Consider the following 19,701-nt stretch of genomic DNA (forward strand, 5'->3'; position numbering starts at 1 on the left):
ATGGCTATCAGGCCGGGGCCCGGAAGCGCGCTCTCCCCGGGCTGCGCCGGGGCCATGGAGCGGGTTCTACCTATGCTGCTGGTGCAGATCCCTGCCGAGAAGACCGCGCAGCTGGGATCGCGGGCACAGCTGCACCGAGAGCAGGAGGCCCTGGGGAGCCTGACGGCTGCGGGCAATCTCCAAGTGCTCTCCTTGGCGCCGGGCAGTAGGGGTGGAAGCAGCTGCTGCCTCCAAGGCCCCTTTGGGCAGTAAGTGCTGCGGGACAGCTGCGGAGTGAGGGAGGAGTCTGAAACTTGAGCTGCCCCGGGGAGGAATCCTGGGCGCTGCGCTCTATGTAGATTGGTGGGACAGGTCGGACGGCTGCGGAAACGCCTCAGGACCGAGCCCCTTTCCTCTCAGAACCTTTCCCACCCCGACGTGAAATGCTCACCCTGTTGCATCTCCCTTACCTCACTTCCTGGGTGGGCAGAGAAGATGTTTCCTCGATAGCTCCTGCAAACCCTGAATGGCTCTCAGCACAGGTCCTGTTTCTTTAACTCAATACAGATTGTAACAATGAGTACTAAACCTGTCGTCTCCTCCTCCTCCATCACCTTCTCTTCTTTTTCCTCTTCCTCCTCCTCCCTTTGCAACCCTGACTGTCCTAGAACTTGATATATAGACTAGGTTGGCCTCAAACCTACAGAGATCCTCCTGCCTCTGCCTGCGCTAGCTCGCTGACTTCTTTGTTTGAAGATGCCAGATGAAGCTTATTTCTAAATCACATCAAATACCCATTTTGTCACCGAAATATTGTTTTCATGCAAACATAGCCCCGCCCCACCTCTGCTCCTCTTTAAACTTGTCCACTCACTTACACAAGTGCCCTGGGGTCACTGAACTGTATTCTAGCCCTACTCTTTCCATATTTAAATCGCAGTCTCAAGGTATAGCCTGGCTGGCCTGCCTTTCACAGTTCTGTCTTAAGGATCTTCCTTTCTAATGCTGAGATTACAGGTTCATTGCCATGCCTGGCCTGTCTGCTGTTTCTTAGATATGAGGCTCCCATGGATTGAGAAGGTAGAGAGACACAATAATGGGCTGCTTTCCACTTTCATAAATCTCGGTCAAGTACAGTTTACATCAAAAAGTTTAGGAGAACCCCGAGTATATGACCTTTTTAATAATAGGAAGTATTTTAAGACCAGTATGTATGAGACCGTGTAGCAAAGAGCTATCTCACTTCGGAATCTCTTAAGTTCTGCAAAAGTTCTTTCTACACAAGACTCATTTGGTCGATTGGCAAATAGTTTAACCATCCCCCCCCCCCCATAAGGTTGCCTCGAACATTGCTGGGAACTCCTAATCCTCCTACCTCCACCTCTCCAGTGCTGGGATTCTAAGCATGTACCACCACGCCCAGCTCTCCCTTCTTACTGTGTGTGTGCATGTCCTCATGTGTGTGGGAGTGGCTGTACATGCATATGTGGAGGCCGGAGACCAGCAGAGGTGTCTTCTCTATCTGTGATTTTTAAGTCGGGGCTTCTCACTGAACTTGGAGCCTCTGGGTGGGCTGAACTGGCTGTGCTCTGTCTGGCCAGCAGGCCTCCTGTCTCCACCTCTCAGAGGAGCTGCAGGCTCTGTCTGTGGCTGCTGGGCTCAGACCTTGTGCTTTTCTCTCTGAGCTCGCTCTCTCTCTCCAGCCTCTTAAAATTTCTAATTGAACTGATTTTTTTTTAAATTCAGTTAAAAGGTGGTGTAGAATAAAACTAAGGACAGTGTTTTAGAAGTTACAGTTTGCTCTCTACTTTTCTCACAGTATATAGCTTATAGGGTTTTTTTTGTCTTTTAAAGATTTGTTTTTATGTGCACGTATGTACTGTGTGTGCCACGTGTGTGGGTGCTTGTGGAGGCTGCAAGAGGGTGTTGGAACCTCTGGAGCTGGAGTTACAGGGAATTGTTAACTGCCCGGTGTGGGCGCTAGGATCTGAAAATGGGTCCCCAGTCCTCAGGAAAAGCAATTGCTTTTATGCTTTGGGCCACCTCTCCTTCTGGTGTTCTGGGACTGGCTCTCCTGTGTAAGCCAGGCTGGCTTCCAACTCTTGATTCCTTCCTTTGGGCCTTTCAAGTGGTGGGATTACAAGAAACACTGCTATCCCAGCACGCTCGGCATGTAAGTCTGTTTTATGTTGTTTAGATGATTGTATACCCCAATGTTCTCTTCATCAATTTTGTTGTGCTGGTATTGCCCATGTGCTAATGATCTCAATGGGACAGCACAGTGTTCTCCCTTTAAATATTTTACTTTGTCTAACCCTTTCCATATTTGGTATTTAGGTTATTTCCCAAATTTTCAGTGGTGAAAAAAAAAAATCATTCCTGGCATATAAAAAGCAGAAATTCAAAACTGTCTGTCTTTCTAAAAAGGACCTAATGGCCACCTCATATAATATAAAACTTACTACCGCAGAAAAGCAGGGTTTGTAAAAGAAACTGAAACTCTATCACAGGGGTACCCTTGTCTCTTTCAACTACAGTGTTTTCAGAGTTGGGCCCTATTGACTGATTTTGGGACAGAGTCTCTCCGTAGCCCAGGCTGGCCCCAAACTCAATGTTCCCACCTCAGCCCCTGAAGAATGTGGCTATTGTTGAGCCACCAGACCTCACTCATGGGTATCAGTGATAGAGTCTTGCTGTGCCGTGTAAGCTGTTCAATCCCTGGGCTCAAGAGAACCCCCCTCCCCCAACCTTCTGAGTAGCTAAGACAATGGGTATGTGTTGCTATGCCTGGCTTGGGCCCTTTCACTTTATTTTCACATGTGTGTAAATGTGTGTGTGTGTGTGTGTGTGTGTGTGTGTGTGTGTGTGTACACGTTGACGCCTGATGTTGAAATTGGGTGTCTTCTTAGATAGGGCTTCACAATAATTTAAAATTATTCCTTCTTCGTAGTAGCGTCTGGGCGTGTGTGCTTGCTCAGGAACACATGGAGCAGCACACATCGTGGAGGTCAGAAAACAGCTCTGTGGGGCTGGCTGTGTGCGTCTACCTTCACATGGGCTCCAGGGATCCAACAGGTTGCCTGGCTGGCATGCAAGTGCCTTTCCCTGCTGAGCCATCGCTGGCCCTCCACTTAATTTCTGGAGTCGGAGTCTCTGTCTGAAACCAGGAGCTCTCAGTCTCCATCTGGTCTAGATAGCTTGCTTGTCTCCAGGAGCTCTTGTCTCTTCCACCTGTGTGTTGGTATTACAGGCGGCCAGGTCACCATATCTGACAGGCTTCTGTGTTTGTTCTGAGTATCCTAACTGCCATTCTCAGACTTCTGGAGACAGCTCTTTGGCCCCTGAGCCACTTATATATGTATGGTTGGAAAAGTGGTATATATAATATATTATATAAAAGTGGACATATATATGTACATATATATAATATGTTATACATTATATATATTATATTATGTATATATAATATATACATATAATATAATATATTATATTATATACATATATAATATATAATATACATATATAATATACATATAATATATTATATTACATAATATATTATATATATATATATATACATTATATATATATATTGGGTTTTTGAGACTGGGTTTCTCTGTGTAACAGTCCTAGCTGTACTGAACTTCAAGGCCAGCTTTGTAGACCAGGCTGGCCTTGAACTTACAGAGATCTGCCTATCTTTGCCTGTTTTTGCCTTCCCAGCACTGGGACAAAAGGTGTGCATCACCACGCCCGGCACATTTATTTTAAAATGTAATTTAATATAGTTAGTCTCTCTGTGTCCTCGTCAGTCAATATTGGTGACTATGCCGTTTAGTACGACAGTCATTAGTCACGTGGGACTGTTAAAGTGAGCTTCTTACTGCAGCAGTTTCTTGTCATATCCACAGCTGAAGTGCTGTATCATGCCTGTCCGCTGGTTGTTGGCTGTCTTGAGCAGCGCTGAAATTAAACATTTCCATTATCACAAACTTCTCTTGGGCAGGGTTGTTCTGTACCATAACATTCTGGAGTATTCAAAGGCCCCTGTTGTACATAACCAATTTTTAAAATCTGAAATAATTGAACTCAGCCGAAGCCCGTTTAAAACACTTATTTATTTCATGTGCATGAGCGTTTGGCCTGCATGTATGCGTGTGCACCGTGCGCCCGGTGCCTGCAGAGACCAGAAGGAGATGCAGTTACTGATGGTTGCACCACCCAGCCGCCTCCAGATCTATAAGCCCATTTCATTGATTACTGTACACGTAATACATTTATGGCCGGACATGATGGCACACACCTTTAATCTCAACACTCAGGAGGCCGAGGCAGATCTCTGTGAGTTCTAGGACAGCCTGGTCTACAAAGTGAGTTCAGGACAGCCAGGGCTACATAGAGAAACCCTGTCTCGAAAAACCAAATGTGTGTGTGTGTGTGTGTGTGTGTGTGTGTGTATAAAATCAGGTGACACTTAATGTAAAAGAATGATTACAAAAAGACTTAAAAAGCTGAAGGAAACAGTTTCCTGCTCTATGTTCACTTCATACCCCACTCTTAGGTGGTGTAGAGTGAGAAAAAGTGAGAAGGGAAGAGAAGCGAAGAGGGTCTTAGAGTAGTATTCACTCCCTTAAACTGGACTGCAGAATTGGTGTTGACAGAACTAAGCTGTCCTTGCTCTGCCCTTTGATCCCCGCTATTGTGGCGAGTGGGAGTGTGGGTACAGAAATCTAAAAAATCTAAATTCTCTTCTTAGTTTCCTATGGGAGGAGTCTCGCAACAGCACATCAGCTGACAAGCCCAAACTGCTCGCTGCGAGAGAAGGCTACGAACTGCTCGTGTACGAATTTGACTTGAAAGATGGAAGATGTGACGCAGCCTTATCACACAGCTGCGATGGGAGGACACTGCAGAAGCTCATTGAAGATCGAGGTGTCGGTGAGCGTCACGTTTGAGTCTGACCGGTAGCACGGGCTCCCCCCGCCTCAGCTTCACAAGGCTGGGATTTCAGGAGTGTGCCCCCACAGGCAGCTCGTGATGGCCTTGTATGAGAAGTTCTCGGAGAGGTGAAATCTGAGAGGGCACTCTGCGCACGAGCCAGGTTGGGCTGTTGAGCACTTGAAATGTGGTTAATATGAGTAAGGTTGTCCTCTTCATTCTCGCAGGGCTGGGAATCAAATCCAGAGTTTCACAAATGCTAGGCAACCCTTGGCCCCTGAGCTACATCCTTACCCTAAAAAGTACTTTCACTGTCACAGCCAGGTGAGGTGATAATAGACACCTGTAACCTAGAACTTTCGAGGCAGAAGCTGGAAGGTCTCTGATGCTATGATACATAGTAAGACTCTGCCTCAAAAAAAAAATACATCTTTCTTTTTTTAGAAGGGTATTAGGGATTGAACCTATGACCTCATACATGCTATCTGTCAATCAATCATTGAGCCACATACCCAAGTCTCCAGGCCTTTTTGATACCAAGTTGCCCAGGCTTATAATCATCTTGCCTCTGCCTCTTCAATAGCTGAGGCTATAGGCCTACACCACCAAACTGGTTTTACATATCAGGTTTTGAAATCTTTTTTTTAAAAAAGGTTTATTTATTTTTATTTTATATGCATTATTGTTTTGCCTGCATGTATGTCTATGTGAGGGTGTCAGATTCCCTGGAACTGGAGTTACAGAGAGTTATGAGCTGCCATGTGGGTGCTGTGAATTGAACCCGGATCCTCTGGAAGAGCAGACAGTGCTCTTAACCACTGAGCCATCTCTCCAGACTCAGGTTTTGAAGGCTTAGTATAAGGAAAGTAAAATAGCTCATTAATGATTTTTTGTTTGAATTACATGTCAAAATGATATTTTGTATGTAGTGAACTAAATAATATATATTAAATCAATTTCACCTGTTTCCCTGGCAGCCAGGCACATTGGATCATATCTGTCTCATGGATTGATGAGTCATGTATTTTATTGGACGGGACGGACCTAGACTGGTTGCATAGCTGTTAACTGTCTTGCCTGATAAGTTGCAGGAGGGAACAGAAATCCAAGTAAATTGAATACAGTAACATCCTTTCTACCGTTGAGTATAAGGTTCCTCCTTTTTCTTTAAGGAAAAAAAAATGTCTGACTGTTTTTGTGTAATTCCATGGGTAACTTGGCTTTTTGACTCCTCCTCTGGTATGCTTTGAGGTTTCAATCTTAAAAAGAACCCTGGGACACTGTCAGCCATCTTTATTCTTCTTCACCTACCTCCTAATGCCTGACGTCCCCACAGAAATGAACAGTAACTGCCTTGACTTAGAATAAGTGCAGTTTCCTTGTTTTATCTGGGTTTTTTTTTTTTTTATGTTTATAAGGTCACATTTACCAACTGTAAAATTACGATCAATGAGTTTAAGATAGTATCCTTTTGTTTCACAGGTATTTCCTTCAAGTCTTTGAGAATTCTGTCCTTTCGCGACAGCATGCCATTACTGCTCATCAATGACTGTTTCATCCTACACATTGCATTCCTGGGGACAGAATCTGGGATTTGTGTGCTGGACTGCTTCCCGCTGCCCTTGCCTGAACAGACGGCGGACACAATTACTGATGTGCAGCTCTGTAGGAGGCTTCTTTTTGCTCTGAGTACAGTAGGCTGGCTCTGTATCCTTGACTGGAAACATGGTGATTAATGTGTGGGGGAGAAGACTACATAGAAAGATGAGCCATCTACACTTTCAGTTGGGGGAACTGGAGCGAAGGGAGAGTGGTTAGGTTTCAGTAGGAATTTTCAGGGCAAATATACTCATAAAATACTCAACTATCATTTTAATAAATGTTTTGCATAAGTATTAACAGTTTTTGAAAATACTGTACCTTGTAGCTAGCAGTAAAATTATTTTGAAGGTTTCAAAAGTGACCTCATACATGGTTTTTGAGACTTATTTATGAAGTTAAGGGATGATCTTCCTTTCTTTATAGTTTTGGGGTTGAACTAGAGGTCTCGTGTTTGTTAGTCAAATGTTCTACCACTAAGCTACATCCAATCCCTGGCCATTTGTATGTATGTATGTATGTATCCATCTATCCATCTGTCCATCTATTTTTGAGGCAGGGTCTTACCATGTAGCCCCTGCTCGCCTGAAACTCACTGTGTAGACCAAACAGCCTCTAACTCACAGAGATCTCCTGCCTCTGCCTCTCGAGTGTTGAGATTAAAGGCTTGTGTTACCACATCCTTCTATTCTGGGTTTTGAAACAGGGTCTTGTAACTGAGAACTCAGTCTGTAACCCATGTTAGCCTTAAACTCAGTCCTTTTGACTCGGCTTCATAAAGGGATGATTTTCTATGTTAAATACATTGGTTTTGTTTTGTTTTTCACAGAAATGTCATAAAATACTGAATTGACTTAATTTTTGTTGCTAAAATATAGAGCTTTGCTGTCTACTCCAGTAGGTGTCAGATGTACGAGGCTGCTGAATATTTGAAATTGTCAAGGTATATGGATACTTAGTTTTTATTTTATTAGGTTTAAAAGCTGATAGTTGGTTTAGTTATTAGAGAGCTTAAGTATATTTAGAATAAACTTAATTTTTCAGACTTAAAAAAAAAAATGGGTCTCATGTAGCCACGACTGGACTTGTACCCTCTGTTTAGCCAAGGAGGGCCTTGAACATCTGACCTTCCAGCTCTGCCTCCCAAGTCCCGGGGAGACAGGCTTGAGCCATTACGCTCAGATTATATGGTCTTGGGGACTCTTACCCAGGGCTCCATTGAGCTAGATGAACAGTCTACTAACTTAGTTTCATCTCCCGCCCAAGGTTTCTCTTGGCATTTCAGCTGTCACGCTGTGGAGTCCAAATACGGGTCAGATGTTTCGGTTGAAAATTTACTGTTCAGGCACAGCAGTGGTGGCGCACGCAGAGGCAGGCAGATCAAGGCCAGCCTGGTCTACAAAGTGAGTTCAGAACAGCCCTGACTCAAAAAAAAAAAACAAAAAAAAAAACCCCAAACCAAACCAAACCAAAAAATAACAGGAAAAGAAAAAGAAAGGAAGGAAACGGAGGAAAGAAAATTTAGTATCCAAATTTAGTTGTATTCTAAGTGTAACTTAGATTTTGGTGGCTTACAAGAAAATGAGCTCTTAATGTTGGTTGCATGTCGAGCTAATTTTGGGCATTGGCTAATGCGTAATGTTAAATTGGGTTTATCCTGGGAAATAGAAGTGTCTCGGCGGCTGGGGCAGTGTGGTGGGCATCCTCCTGTGATGGTGCTGGCTTCTTAGTCATCTGGTCATTCCATGGAGAATGCCTCCATTTCCAGCTTTCCTGCTACATCTCCAAGGTGGCAGCAGTCAAGACCATCCTGTGATTCACAGAGCTGACCCTTCTTTAACTCTAGCTCAGATATTTTTGACACTGCAAACGGCACGCATGTGGCTCTGGTGGACCTGGCTCTCCTCCGAGAAGATTCTGAGCGGCAGGAGCCAGCCAGCACCTCTTCGTTTACATCACTGAAGGTGTCCCAGGACTTGGACGTTTTGGTGCTTATCAGCTCATCCAGTACTGCAGTTGCTCTTGACCTAAATTCATACTTCAGGTAGGCAGGTGATAAAATGTCTCATTTGAGGTAAATAGACCCATAAAAAGATTTAAAATATCCTTGCCAGCTTTTTTTTTTTTTTTTAAAGCATCTTTTTCTATGCAGTTAGAGCTCATTATGGCTCCCAAGGTAACAATGTTACCGTGCAAGAATGTGTATAAATGACTCCTGGCTGCCTTGTGTATCAAAGGTTTGGTTTCCACTGAAGTGGCATTATGTGGGGTTATATCATATAAAAATCAACATTGTACAGTTAAAAAGCCGCACTTTTTATATACCACCACCTTACTTCCTGTCCTGTTTAAGACTTCTAAGAGAATGGAATTTACCTGTTGTTGGACTTGCTGTTTTTGTGGCTTGGGATCCCGGCTGTACTGGGGCTCATGTTCCCCTTCAAGAAGTATGACGAGATATATTCAGCTGGCTTTTCTGCCTGGGGATTTCCGTGGTCTTTCCCTCGGAGGAACTGAACCTATGGCTGTCTAAGAACCTCAGCAGCACTGAGTGCCTGGCTGGGTTCCGCCAGCTTGCCTGCTGCTGTTGATCTTACAGTCTCACTGTGTAGCTCAATAATCTGAAACCAGGCTTTCAACATTTTTGAGCTAAAAATACACAGGCCACTCGAAACCATTTCGGCTTTTGGTTCTACTCTGATATGAATAAGATACATCCCTGAGTAGCTGGGAATATTTTTGATGAGTTTTATTTGTTTATTGTTTGGGTCAGTTAAAAGAGTAAATTTATTTTTGTATACCTGCCAGGAATCTTTACAGCTGTCATGTTTTTCCTTTCGCTGCTAGTGGTTAAACCCAGTCCTCTTCAGCAAGCAAGCGTGCTGCCATTGAGGTAGACCCCAAGCCCCAGTCTGTTTTAAGTGGCTGTTTACATGTTTACGCTTTGACTTGGCTCTAAAAACAAGTCGACATTGATGAAATTTCAGTCGGGGGAGAAGTGTGAACCATAGCCTTTTTTTGTTTGCTACCTACAGGGTCTCGCTATGCAGGTCAGGCTGCTCTCGAACTCGGATCTCTCTTCTGCCTCCTGAGTGCTAGGACTGCAAGAGCAGCCGCCGTGCCTTGCCTTGTGATTTAAATTTTTGGGCAGGGGCCTTAGTTTACCCAGGCTGCTCTTGTCTTACTTTATGACTGTCCTTCTCTTCCAATTTTTGAGGCACTTCTGCTCCTGAGCCGGAGTTTAGTACTTAACTGTGTAGTTTGATATTATTTCCTTTTTTTTTTTTTTTTCATCTATTTTCCAAACTGGGTTTGGGAATGCTCTTTGAGAACTCATCTAGTAGTTTGTCCTTCCAGCCTTTTTCTCCCTTTTGGGATGGGACCTTGAGTTGCTCAGTCTGGTCCCTGAGCTCCTAGGCTCAGGTGATCTTTCCAGCTGAGCCTCCCAGGTCGCAGGGTCTTGTTCTTCTCATTCATCACAAGTGAGTTTTCCTTCCATTTTATCTTAGCTGTCCATTCTTGTAGCCAAACTCTGGGCTTTGCCAGCATTTGAAGCCGCTCCTGCTCCAGATCACTCCTCTACACGGATCAGCACAACTTCCCACACTCTTTAGCTGGCTTACTCAGTTACCTGCCCTCTGACCTCACAGGGATTTCCAGCTAGGTCACCTTCTGTCTTCCCTCTCCTCCTGTCTTCACTTCCCACTTCTCAGGCAGGGTTTTGTGATCCATTGTTTGAGTCAGTTTCTTACATGCAGTCTAAACCTTTGCTCTTGCTCCACAGTAACACTTCACCTGCCAAAATATCAACCCTGAATGAAATCTTGGTCCTGCCTCCTTAGCAGCTATAACCAAGCAACAGTGCATTTGTGAGAAAACCGCAGAAACACTCTATGCCAGGCCCCCTTTCTATATGGTATTTTGAGACAGTGTTTTGCTGTTTAGTCCAGACTGACCTCAGACTCAAGGTTAGCCTGCCTCTGCCTCTGCCTCCCAGGGCCTGGACGATAGGTGTGCATCACCATAGCCAGCCTCACAAAAACAATGTATCCAACCCTCTGTTTTCCCCCAGACCTGCTCATCTCTATTCCCTCTCCTTGAATGACCTTGCCTCCGACATTTTATAAGAAACAGAAGCCATCTAGTGTCTAGCGAGGCCTCCTTTAGCTTTTTGGTTCCCTCTCTTTTATGAAGTTTCATCCCTTCCTCCCCAGGGACCTCTCCCTGCCTCTCTTCCTTTTCTGTATTTACACCCTCTTTTTAGTACTCAGTCTGTACCCAGTTCATGGACGAGTGGCAGCCATGCTACCCCTGGGAGTTTTCCCCAGGCTGTGCTCCTTGCTCTCTCCGCCCCACACCATGCCACTGTCTTCTTACTGGACTGCTTTGACAGACACTGTCTGTTAAACCTGCACCCTGCACCCTCTTCTCCAAAGTACTTAAGGAGGCATTGTTACCATGTCCATCTCATCGGTGGCCAGCACGTACTCAAATGCGAGGGCAAGAGGTTATGTCAACATAACTCCAAGATCAATACTTCCAGAGTTCATAACAAGAGTAAACGCTCTTCCCGGGCTGGAGAGATGGCTCTGCCATTAAAGGCTAGGCTCACAACCATAAATATAAGAGTTCGGTTCCCAGCACCCACGGCTGTCTCTCCAGCCACAAAAACAAAACAAAAAACCGCTCTCCCCTCTCCCTAGCTATATTCTGCATGTGCTCATGTTCTGCCTCAACCCTTCCTGAGCTGCCTTTTTCTCCTGAAAATGAAAAACTTCCCACAAGGCTCTGAGCCATCTGTCTCCTGCCAGCCTCGCCAGCCTCATCTCCTGCTACAGCGCCTCTCATTTGCTCTTCTCTGGCTTCCACATCCCTCTTTGTTTCTCCACACAACTGTCCCATCTTAACCCACACACATACTTTGTGGTTCTTGCTCACTCACCAATCCCAGCCTACATCTTGGTTTGCTGTGATGTAGCGAGTTATTAAAAACCTTAGCTTGGTCTGTCAAGATGTAACTTCCACGCATGCTCTGTGGGGTGCCTATGTCCTCCCTACCTCCAATAAGTGAACAAATGTAAAAAGACAACTTAAACCCCATGCTTCCCGGTTAAATTAGCTTGGCTCAGTGTTTCTCTTGAGCCTTAGTGTCTGTCTCTGTAAAGTGGGTTATACTTACGTCTGGAAGGCTGAGGAAGGCTGGGGAGTTCACGTAAATCATCATGGCCCCCGCAGCATGCTAGCTAGTGATGTTCACATCGTGACATGAACAGCTCCACAGTCAGATCCTCTCGTCGTTGTTGAAATTGTTCATTATTTAGTTGTCTTGTGTGTCAGGGTGCATGTAAGTCTGTGTACCGTGTGTGTGTGCAATGTTTGCAGAGAGAGGAGTTAACAGTTACAATTTGTGATGTGCTGCTGGGAATTGAACCCAGGTCTCCTGGAAGAGTAGTCAGTGATCACTGAGCCATCACTCCAGCCCGTAGTCAAATTGGTTTGCTATTGTTGTTTGTTTTGTTTTGAGACAGTTTTTTTTTTTTTTTTTTTTTTCCTCTGTAACCCTGGCTGTCCTGGACTTCATTTGTGGAGCAGTCTGGCCTTGAACTCACAGAGATCCATTGCCTCTGTGTCCCTGAGTGCTGGGATTATAGGCATGCACCAAAGGCTTAGAGTCAAATTCTTTTTTGGTTTTTTGAGACAGGGTTTCTCTGTGTAGCCTTGGCTCTCCTGGACTCACTTTGTAGACCAGGCTGACCTTGAATTTACAGATATCCGCCTGCCTCTGCCTTCCTTAGTGCTGGGATTACAGATATGCATCACCATGCCCGGCTTTAGCATCAAATTCTTGGTGCTGACTTTTATCACTTGGTTAGAGAGATGACAGTCAGGAGAATATATTTATGTAGTTCTTTGTATATCATATCTATTTTTATTAAAATTTTCATGCAATATATTTTAATCATATTCCTTCCCTTTCTCCACTCCCTACTCACCTTCCTACCCACCCAACTGCATGTTTTGTCTCTCAAAAAAAAAAAAAAAAAAAGGGAACAAAATAAAAAGTACACATACAAACCCAGAAGTACTGGGGAACAAATTTGGGGCTGTTCATCATTTTTTGATATGGCTATCATTCTTTTTCAATGTAGGCAACACCCAGAACACCTACTGTGTGGAGGAACACTGGAAGACCTTCCTATCGAAGGGCCTCCAGGAGTAGACGAGGACGACCTTGTAAACTCTGTCCACAGCATGAAACTGACCAAGGCAGCCTTTCAGGTTGATAGGTACGAACATTTACCTTCAGGATTTAGTTCTTTCTTTCTCTTTCTGTCTTTCCTTCTAACGTTATATTTTCATGAAAAGTCTCTACATGGCAGATTTTGTTTGTTTGTTTGTTTACATGGAGGCAAGGTCTTACTGGCGTTCTAGCAGGCTTGCAGCTACCCTTGAACGCAGCACGACCCCCCTGCCTCCTGTTCCTGGCCAGACTCCTTCAGAAGCGCGTCTTCCTGCTGGCCTGTCTTTGACTCCATGCCCTCGCTGTAACGGTGCTAAGAGCTGCCCTGTCTTCCAGGTCTTGGAGGGCCCAGCTGTCATCACTTCATGAAACAGCGAGGAGCTCGGAACCTGAGGTTTCCCGTTGTGCTCCGTGGTTCCAGGGTGTTTTGCATTTGGAGTCCCCGGAATCTGGCAACCACACTCCTGGTGTGCCAAACCACGTTCTCATTCCAGGGGACGTCACGCGTGGCCAGTGTGCTTTCCCCCAGAAGGAACACGCCAAGACCAGCCATCCCAGAAGACCGTGGGAGACGATGCACCTGGGTGAAGCAGAGCAGCCCCCGGAGCTCAGGTGTATGTCTGTGACGGGATTCACGGCACTGTTTATCGGGGCAGTGGGAACAACCAGCTGCACCATCATCCTCTGGGACTTGGAGAGCCGGAGCGTGCAGTGTTTTCCTCTCAGCCAGAAGTGTACGCCGGTAGACAGCAGCGGAGATCAGCAGCTGTGCCTTGTTTTGACAGGTGAGCACGAGGAGGACACTGCCCCAGCGCTGACATAAAAGGCATGCGTGACCGTACCTGGCTCAGTATACTTATTATAGCTATGGTATTGAAATATTAGGTAATTAGAAATTAATTTCTAAGTCCTAATTCTAAGCTCTAGGTCCCTACTGATTTCTTAATTTCTTTTTTTTTTTTTTTCCTATAGAAAATGGTCTCTCTTTGATTTTGTTTGGTTTAACTCAAGAGGAGTTTGTGAACAGACTAATGATCCACGGAAGCGCCAGCACCGTGGACTCCCTTTGTCATCTGAACGGTTGGGGACGATGCTCAATTCCCATCCATGCCCTAAAGGTAACAAAGCGAGACCTGTCCCACTTCATTTGCTGTGCCCCTGTGCTAACGAGTGCCTGGAAGAATTCACATGTTCTAGCCATCTTCATCTCTCATCCTCCAGGCCTGACTGTTCAGCTCCTTAACTCTTATTAAGAAAGGTGTTGTGGCAGAAATGGAGACAGCAATAAGCTAATATGACAAGAATCAAGCCAGAACAGAGTAGAAATGATCTTTTATTTCTGTTCTCCTTTCTATCCAGATTTAGAAGATATAATCCAACTTTATATAGCATTTTATGGTTCACACATTCTTTTATATGTATTATCTAATTTAACCCTAAAACAATCACATCAACCACCCATGATTGAGTAACTTTTATATTCTCTCTCTCTAATAGATTAAGAAATAGATACAGAGCAGCCAATCCAGTAGCCACAGTATACTAATAAAGAAGCTAGAAACTAGAATAAAAGTCAGGGCATTCCTGAGAGGCCTTTTGTTGTTGTTAGTTTTGAGATAAGAGTATCCCAGGCCAGTCTGAGACTTGCTGTGTATCCAAGACTGACTTGAACCCCTGATCTTCCTACTTCTATTTCCTGAAAGCTGAGTACAGGTGTGTGTGATTAATGTGTGTCTGTGACATACATACACATGAGACTGGGGAATGTGTGTATGTATTTGTATATGATATGCGTATATCATGTATGTGTTGTATTTATATGTGTGTATATATGACATATATATGTTATATGTAATAACTCAGTTCGTCTTAGAATCTTTTCTCTAAATTTAAGGTCAGTGCAGCTGTGAACATGCACTGAAATTACTAAATTGTTTCCTGAAGATTTTTAAAACGTTGATGAAAAATTATTTATGAATATATCAGTATTTAAGCACACCAACGTATTAGGCCTTTTCCCCCCAACCTTTTTAAAAAATGCTTTTTACTCTTAGTTATGTATGAGTGTGCGCTTAGACCAAACAAGGGATCATATCCCTGGAGCTGTGGTTACAGGTAGCTGTGAGGCGCCGTGTGGGTGCTGGGGACTGAACCTGGGTCCTCTGCAGACCACGGCGCATTCTCAATCCCTCAGCCATCTCTAGCCTCTTTTCCAACCTTTTTATTTTTCACACCACACCGAACTTACGACATTTGTGTTGCACCCATGTCCCTCTACTGATCACAAATAATCACAAATAAAGTGTTGTTTCTGGAGATCGTGAGAAAATGAGGGGGGAAAGCCAAGCAAGAGTGATAAAGGTGAAGTCCACAGATGTGTGGCTCCTGTCTCTGTGATGACAAGGACCCCTTCCACAGCCCACGCTGTCCTGGTGCTCAGCTCCTCCTGCCTGGCCTCCCCAGTGCTGCTGCCACGTCACCTCTTCCAAATATACGAGCATGCGCCCGCATGTATGTGAGTTAAAATTCTTCCGCTGTTAAGCAGAGGGCTGCCTTGATGGGGCCATTGTGACTCTTTCTCTCTCTCCCTCTTTCTTTTTAATTTTAGTTAATTTTTTTAATAATTACTGTTTATTCACTTTGTATCCCAGCTGTAGCCTCCTCCCTCATCCCCTCCCAATCCTACCCTCCCTCATCACCTCCTATGCTCCTTCCCCAGTCCACAGATAGGGGAGGTCTTCCTCCCCTTCCTTCTGACCCTAGCCTATCAGGTCTCATCAGGACTGGCTGCATTGTCTTCCTCTGTGGCCTGGTAAAGCTGCTCCCCCATCAGGGGGAGGTCAAAGAGCCAGCCACTGAGTTCATGTCAGAGACAGTCCCTGTTCCCTTTATTAGGAAACCCACTTGGACACTGAGCTGCCATGGGCTACATCTGTACAGGTTATCTACATGAATGAATGGTCCTTGGTTGGAGGATCAGTCTCAGAAAAGACCTCTGGGCCCAGATTTCTTGGTTCTGTTGCTCTCCTTGTGGAGCTCCTGTCCCCTCCAGGTCGTTCTATCTCTGCCTTCTTTTATAAGATCCCTGCACTCTGCCCAAAGTTTGGTTATAAGTCTCAGCATCTGCTTTGATACCTTGCTGGGTAGAGTCTTTCAGAGGCCATCTGTGGTAGGCTCCAGTCCTGTTCCCTGTTTTCTTCCTCTTCCGATGTCCATCCCATTTGCCTTTCTGAGTAAGGATTGATCATCTTACCCAGGGTTCTCTTTCTTGATTAGCTTCTTTAAGTATACAGATTCTAGTATGTTTATCCTATATTTTATGTCTAATATCCACTTATAAGTGAGTATATACCCTGTGTGTCTTTCTGCTTCTGGGTTCTCACTCAGGATGATCTTTTCTAGTTCCCACCATTTGCCTGCAAATTTCATGATTTCCTTGTCTTTAATTGCTGAGTAGTATTCCATTGTGCAAATGTACCACAATTTCTGTACCCATTCCTCCGTTGAGGGACATCTGGGTTGTTTCCAGGTTCTGGCTATTACAAATAAAGCTGCTATAAATATGGTTGAGCAAATGTCCTTATTGTATACTTGAGCATATTTTGGATATATGCCTATGAGTAATATAGCTGGATCTTGAGGTAGCACTATTCCTAATTGTCTGAGAAAGTGCCAGATTGATTTTCAAAGTGATTATACAAGTTTACATTCCCACCAGCAATGAAGGAGGGTTCCCCTTTCTCCATATCCTCTCCAGCATGTGTTGTCACTTGAGTTTTTGATCTTAGCCATTCTGATGGGTGTAAGGTGAAATCTCAGGGTCATTTTGATTTGCATTTCCCTGATGACTAAGGATGTTGAACATTTCTTTAAGTGTTTCTCTGCCATTTGGTATTCCTGTATTGAGAATTCTGTTTAGCTCTGTACCCCATTTTTAAAATTGTATTACTTGATTTGTTGCTGTTTAACTTCCTGAGTTCTTTATATATTCTGGATATTAGCCCTCTGTTGTGACTCTTAAGAGCCTGGGGTAGAGGGCACATTGGACGCTGGCCATGCCTCCAACCCCAGATAGACCAAACTACCCAGTGTTAATGGGCTCAGCATCTGATCGGGGTCCGTAGCTTGTTCCTACTTGACTGTGTTCTATTTTGTTCCACAACTGCTCATTACACTATTTTATAGTTAGAGCAGAGCAAGAGGTTCAAGTAACCCAAAAATGCTCAAACTATCTGACTCAAACATTTATTCAACCCGTTTTCTTCTCTTAATTATTTTTACAGTAAACAGTGAGTCGGCTGAAGAGATGGATGAGGCCTGGAGCTAAAGAGTGCCAAAACCTTTGGGCACAAGACTGTTGAGCATGTTGCCAGTTTGCAATGGGCAGGACCAGCTGGTGGCCTGGGAAGGCCCTGCAGCCCCTAAGGCATTGCTGGTACAGAGCTGGAGTCACATGGGGATGGTTAATAATGAGGCGTCTCTGTGTTCATAGTTCCCAGATATCTCCATTTTAGCTTCTGAAGTCTAAAAAAAACCTGCCCTCAGCCCCCACAGAGAAAATCTCTGGCTTCTTTCCTTTCCTTGTTTAGGCTGGCATAGAAAATCGTCAGCTGGACACAGTAGATTTCTTCTTGAAGAGCAAGGAAAGCCTTCTTACTCCATCTTCAAAATCTGTTCCTGATCGCCTGCACCAGTTTCCATCCCATTTATATTTACAACGTGAGTAAAATATTTCTACGTGCACACTTACCATTTCAGACATTTTCACATTATTACTCACTTTATAATTTATGTGTGTGTGTGTGCCTGCTTGTGTGTATGTGCCCACGTTTGTCTGGGCACATACAGGTACATACAGACACAGGTATCTGGGGACGCCCAGCAGGGCTCCCCTGGAACCAGTCACACATGTTTGCAAGCCACCCGATGTTGGTCTTGGAAAGTGGACCCTGTCCTGTGAAACAGCATGTCCTCTTAAATGCCGAGCCATCTCTCCAGCCCTCTTACTGTGTCGTCTGATGGTCTTTTTCTTGTTACAACTTATTTTCAGAGCTTATGTATGGTGAGGAAAGCTATCAAGTCTATCACTGTTGTCACTGTAGGGCTGGAGGAGCTCAGTGCCTCAGTACCTGTCTGCCCATAGGGGGCCCCTTGTTCAGTCCTGCTACTAAAAGAATTGCACCCTAGATTAGCGACAGTGTTTACTGTTTGTACTCTGCTATGCTCTGTCCTTGTATGCAAGGACAAGATGATCTTTTATGTTCACCAGAATGATGTGTGAAGGGGAACGAAGCTCTTTGGGGAATTTGCTGTCTTTAGGCTGAGGTGTGTGTTCACAGCTTGTCTGTGACTTATACAGGGTTGTAGACGGGGATTGGCTACGACAGTTTTCACTGACTTGTGTGCTTTTTTTTGCTACTTTAACATTTCTCAAGATTTTGGGCTTCTCTTTGTAAATGGGGAGCTTACCATTTCTCAAACCTGGCAGCCAAGCAGTGGTTCTCAGCCTGCGGGCCACAACCCCTTTGGGGTCTCATATCAGGCACCCTGAATACCAGGTGTCTACAGTGTGGTTCATAACAATAGCGGGATTACACATGTCATGATGTAGCAACGAAATAATTCTATGGGGGTCAGCACAACGTGAGAACTGTATTAAAGGGCCACAGCATTAGGAAGGTTGAGAACCACTGTGTTAAAGGAACAGTGTGATAAGGCGTGTTTCCTCCTGTACACATAGTATTATAACCTGCTTTTCTCCCTTTTAACATATCTTGTAGAGTCTTTGTATAATAATACATGTGGTTATTAATTGTAGTGGCACAGGATTTCTTTGTGTAAACTTTTATCATAATTTACCCAGTCAATTTTCTTGTTTGTTTTTTGTTTGTTTGTTTTTGAGACAGGGTCTCTCTGTGTAGCCTTAGCTGTCCTGGACTTGCTTTGTAGACCAGGCTGGCCTGGAATTTACAGGGATCTGCCTGTCTTCTCTGCCACCTGGATCAGCCAAATTCTTATTATAGATTCATTCCAGTTTTTTTAGACCAAGGCTCACTGTGTAGCCTATAGCAGGAGTTTCTCAAGCAGCCAGCAGTTAGAATAAAGACACAGAGTCTGGGGCTGGAGAGATGGCTCAGAGGTTAAGAACACTGACTGTTTTTCAGAGGTCCTGCATTCAATTCCCAGCACACATGGTGGCTCATAACCATCCATAGTGAGATCTGGTGCCCTCTTCTGGCCTGCTGGCTCATATGCAGGCAGAACACTGTACAAATAATAAATAAATCTTAAAAGAAACAACAGAGACTTGTTAATTTTTGTTATAGCTTAGACCTTAGCTACCTCCCAGCTAGGTCATCTAACTTAATTAACCTGGTTATTCCAATCCACAGCTCACCATATGGCTGTTACCTCACTTCACTCCGGTATGCCCAGCTTCCTCCTTGTCACCACTCTGATTCTACTCCCAGAGACCCTCTCTCAGCCCAATGTCCCAACTTTTCTCTCCTGCCTAGCTATTAGCCTTTAGCTCTTTATTCAACCAGCCATTGTGTGAGGAAGGCGTATGTTTACAAAATACTGAGGCTGGTGATAAGCCATAAGAATAACAATACCAGCACCCATGCCAGGTGGCTCACAGCCTCCTGTAACTCCAGCTCCAGGAGATCCAGCACATCTGGCTAAAGATAAGGAGGAGCTGGAGCGATGACACAGTGGTTAAGACCGCTCAGTGTTCTTCCAGAGGACCTGGGTTCAATTCCAGATGCCCACGAAGTGGCTCACATCCATCTGTAACTCCAGTTCCAGAGGATCTGGTGTCCTCCTCTTCTGGCCTCCTTTAGCACTGAGCACACACGTGGTGCAGGCATACAGGCAGGCAAAACACTCATATACATAAAATAAAATAATAAAATAAATTAAGGCATTCTTTCAACCAGGCC

General features: G+C 44.5%; 1 protein-coding gene across 1 annotated transcript in view; it reads left to right on the top strand.

Moving 5' to 3' along the window:
* Window positions 1-19,701, top strand: part of Spg11 (SPG11 vesicle trafficking associated, spatacsin) — a 65,336-nt gene continuing 45,635 nt past the window's right edge. The window contains exons 1-8 of the mRNA XM_055624054.1: window positions 1-248; window positions 4,739-4,920; window positions 6,403-6,627; window positions 8,371-8,563; window positions 12,669-12,806; window positions 13,097-13,545; window positions 13,733-13,878; window positions 17,350-17,479. Of these exons, the coding sequence (XP_055480029.1) occupies window positions 1-248; window positions 4,739-4,920; window positions 6,403-6,627; window positions 8,371-8,563; window positions 12,669-12,806; window positions 13,097-13,545; window positions 13,733-13,878; window positions 17,350-17,479 (1,711 nt within the window). The remainder of the gene's footprint in view (window positions 249-4,738; window positions 4,921-6,402; window positions 6,628-8,370; window positions 8,564-12,668; window positions 12,807-13,096; window positions 13,546-13,732; window positions 13,879-17,349; window positions 17,480-19,701) is intronic.

This window comes from Psammomys obesus, unplaced genomic scaffold, assembly GCF_907164565.1.
Source record: "Psammomys obesus unplaced genomic scaffold, mPsaObe1.curated_primary_1811, whole genome shotgun sequence".
Classification (NCBI taxonomy): Eukaryota; Metazoa; Chordata; class Mammalia; order Rodentia; family Muridae; genus Psammomys; species Psammomys obesus.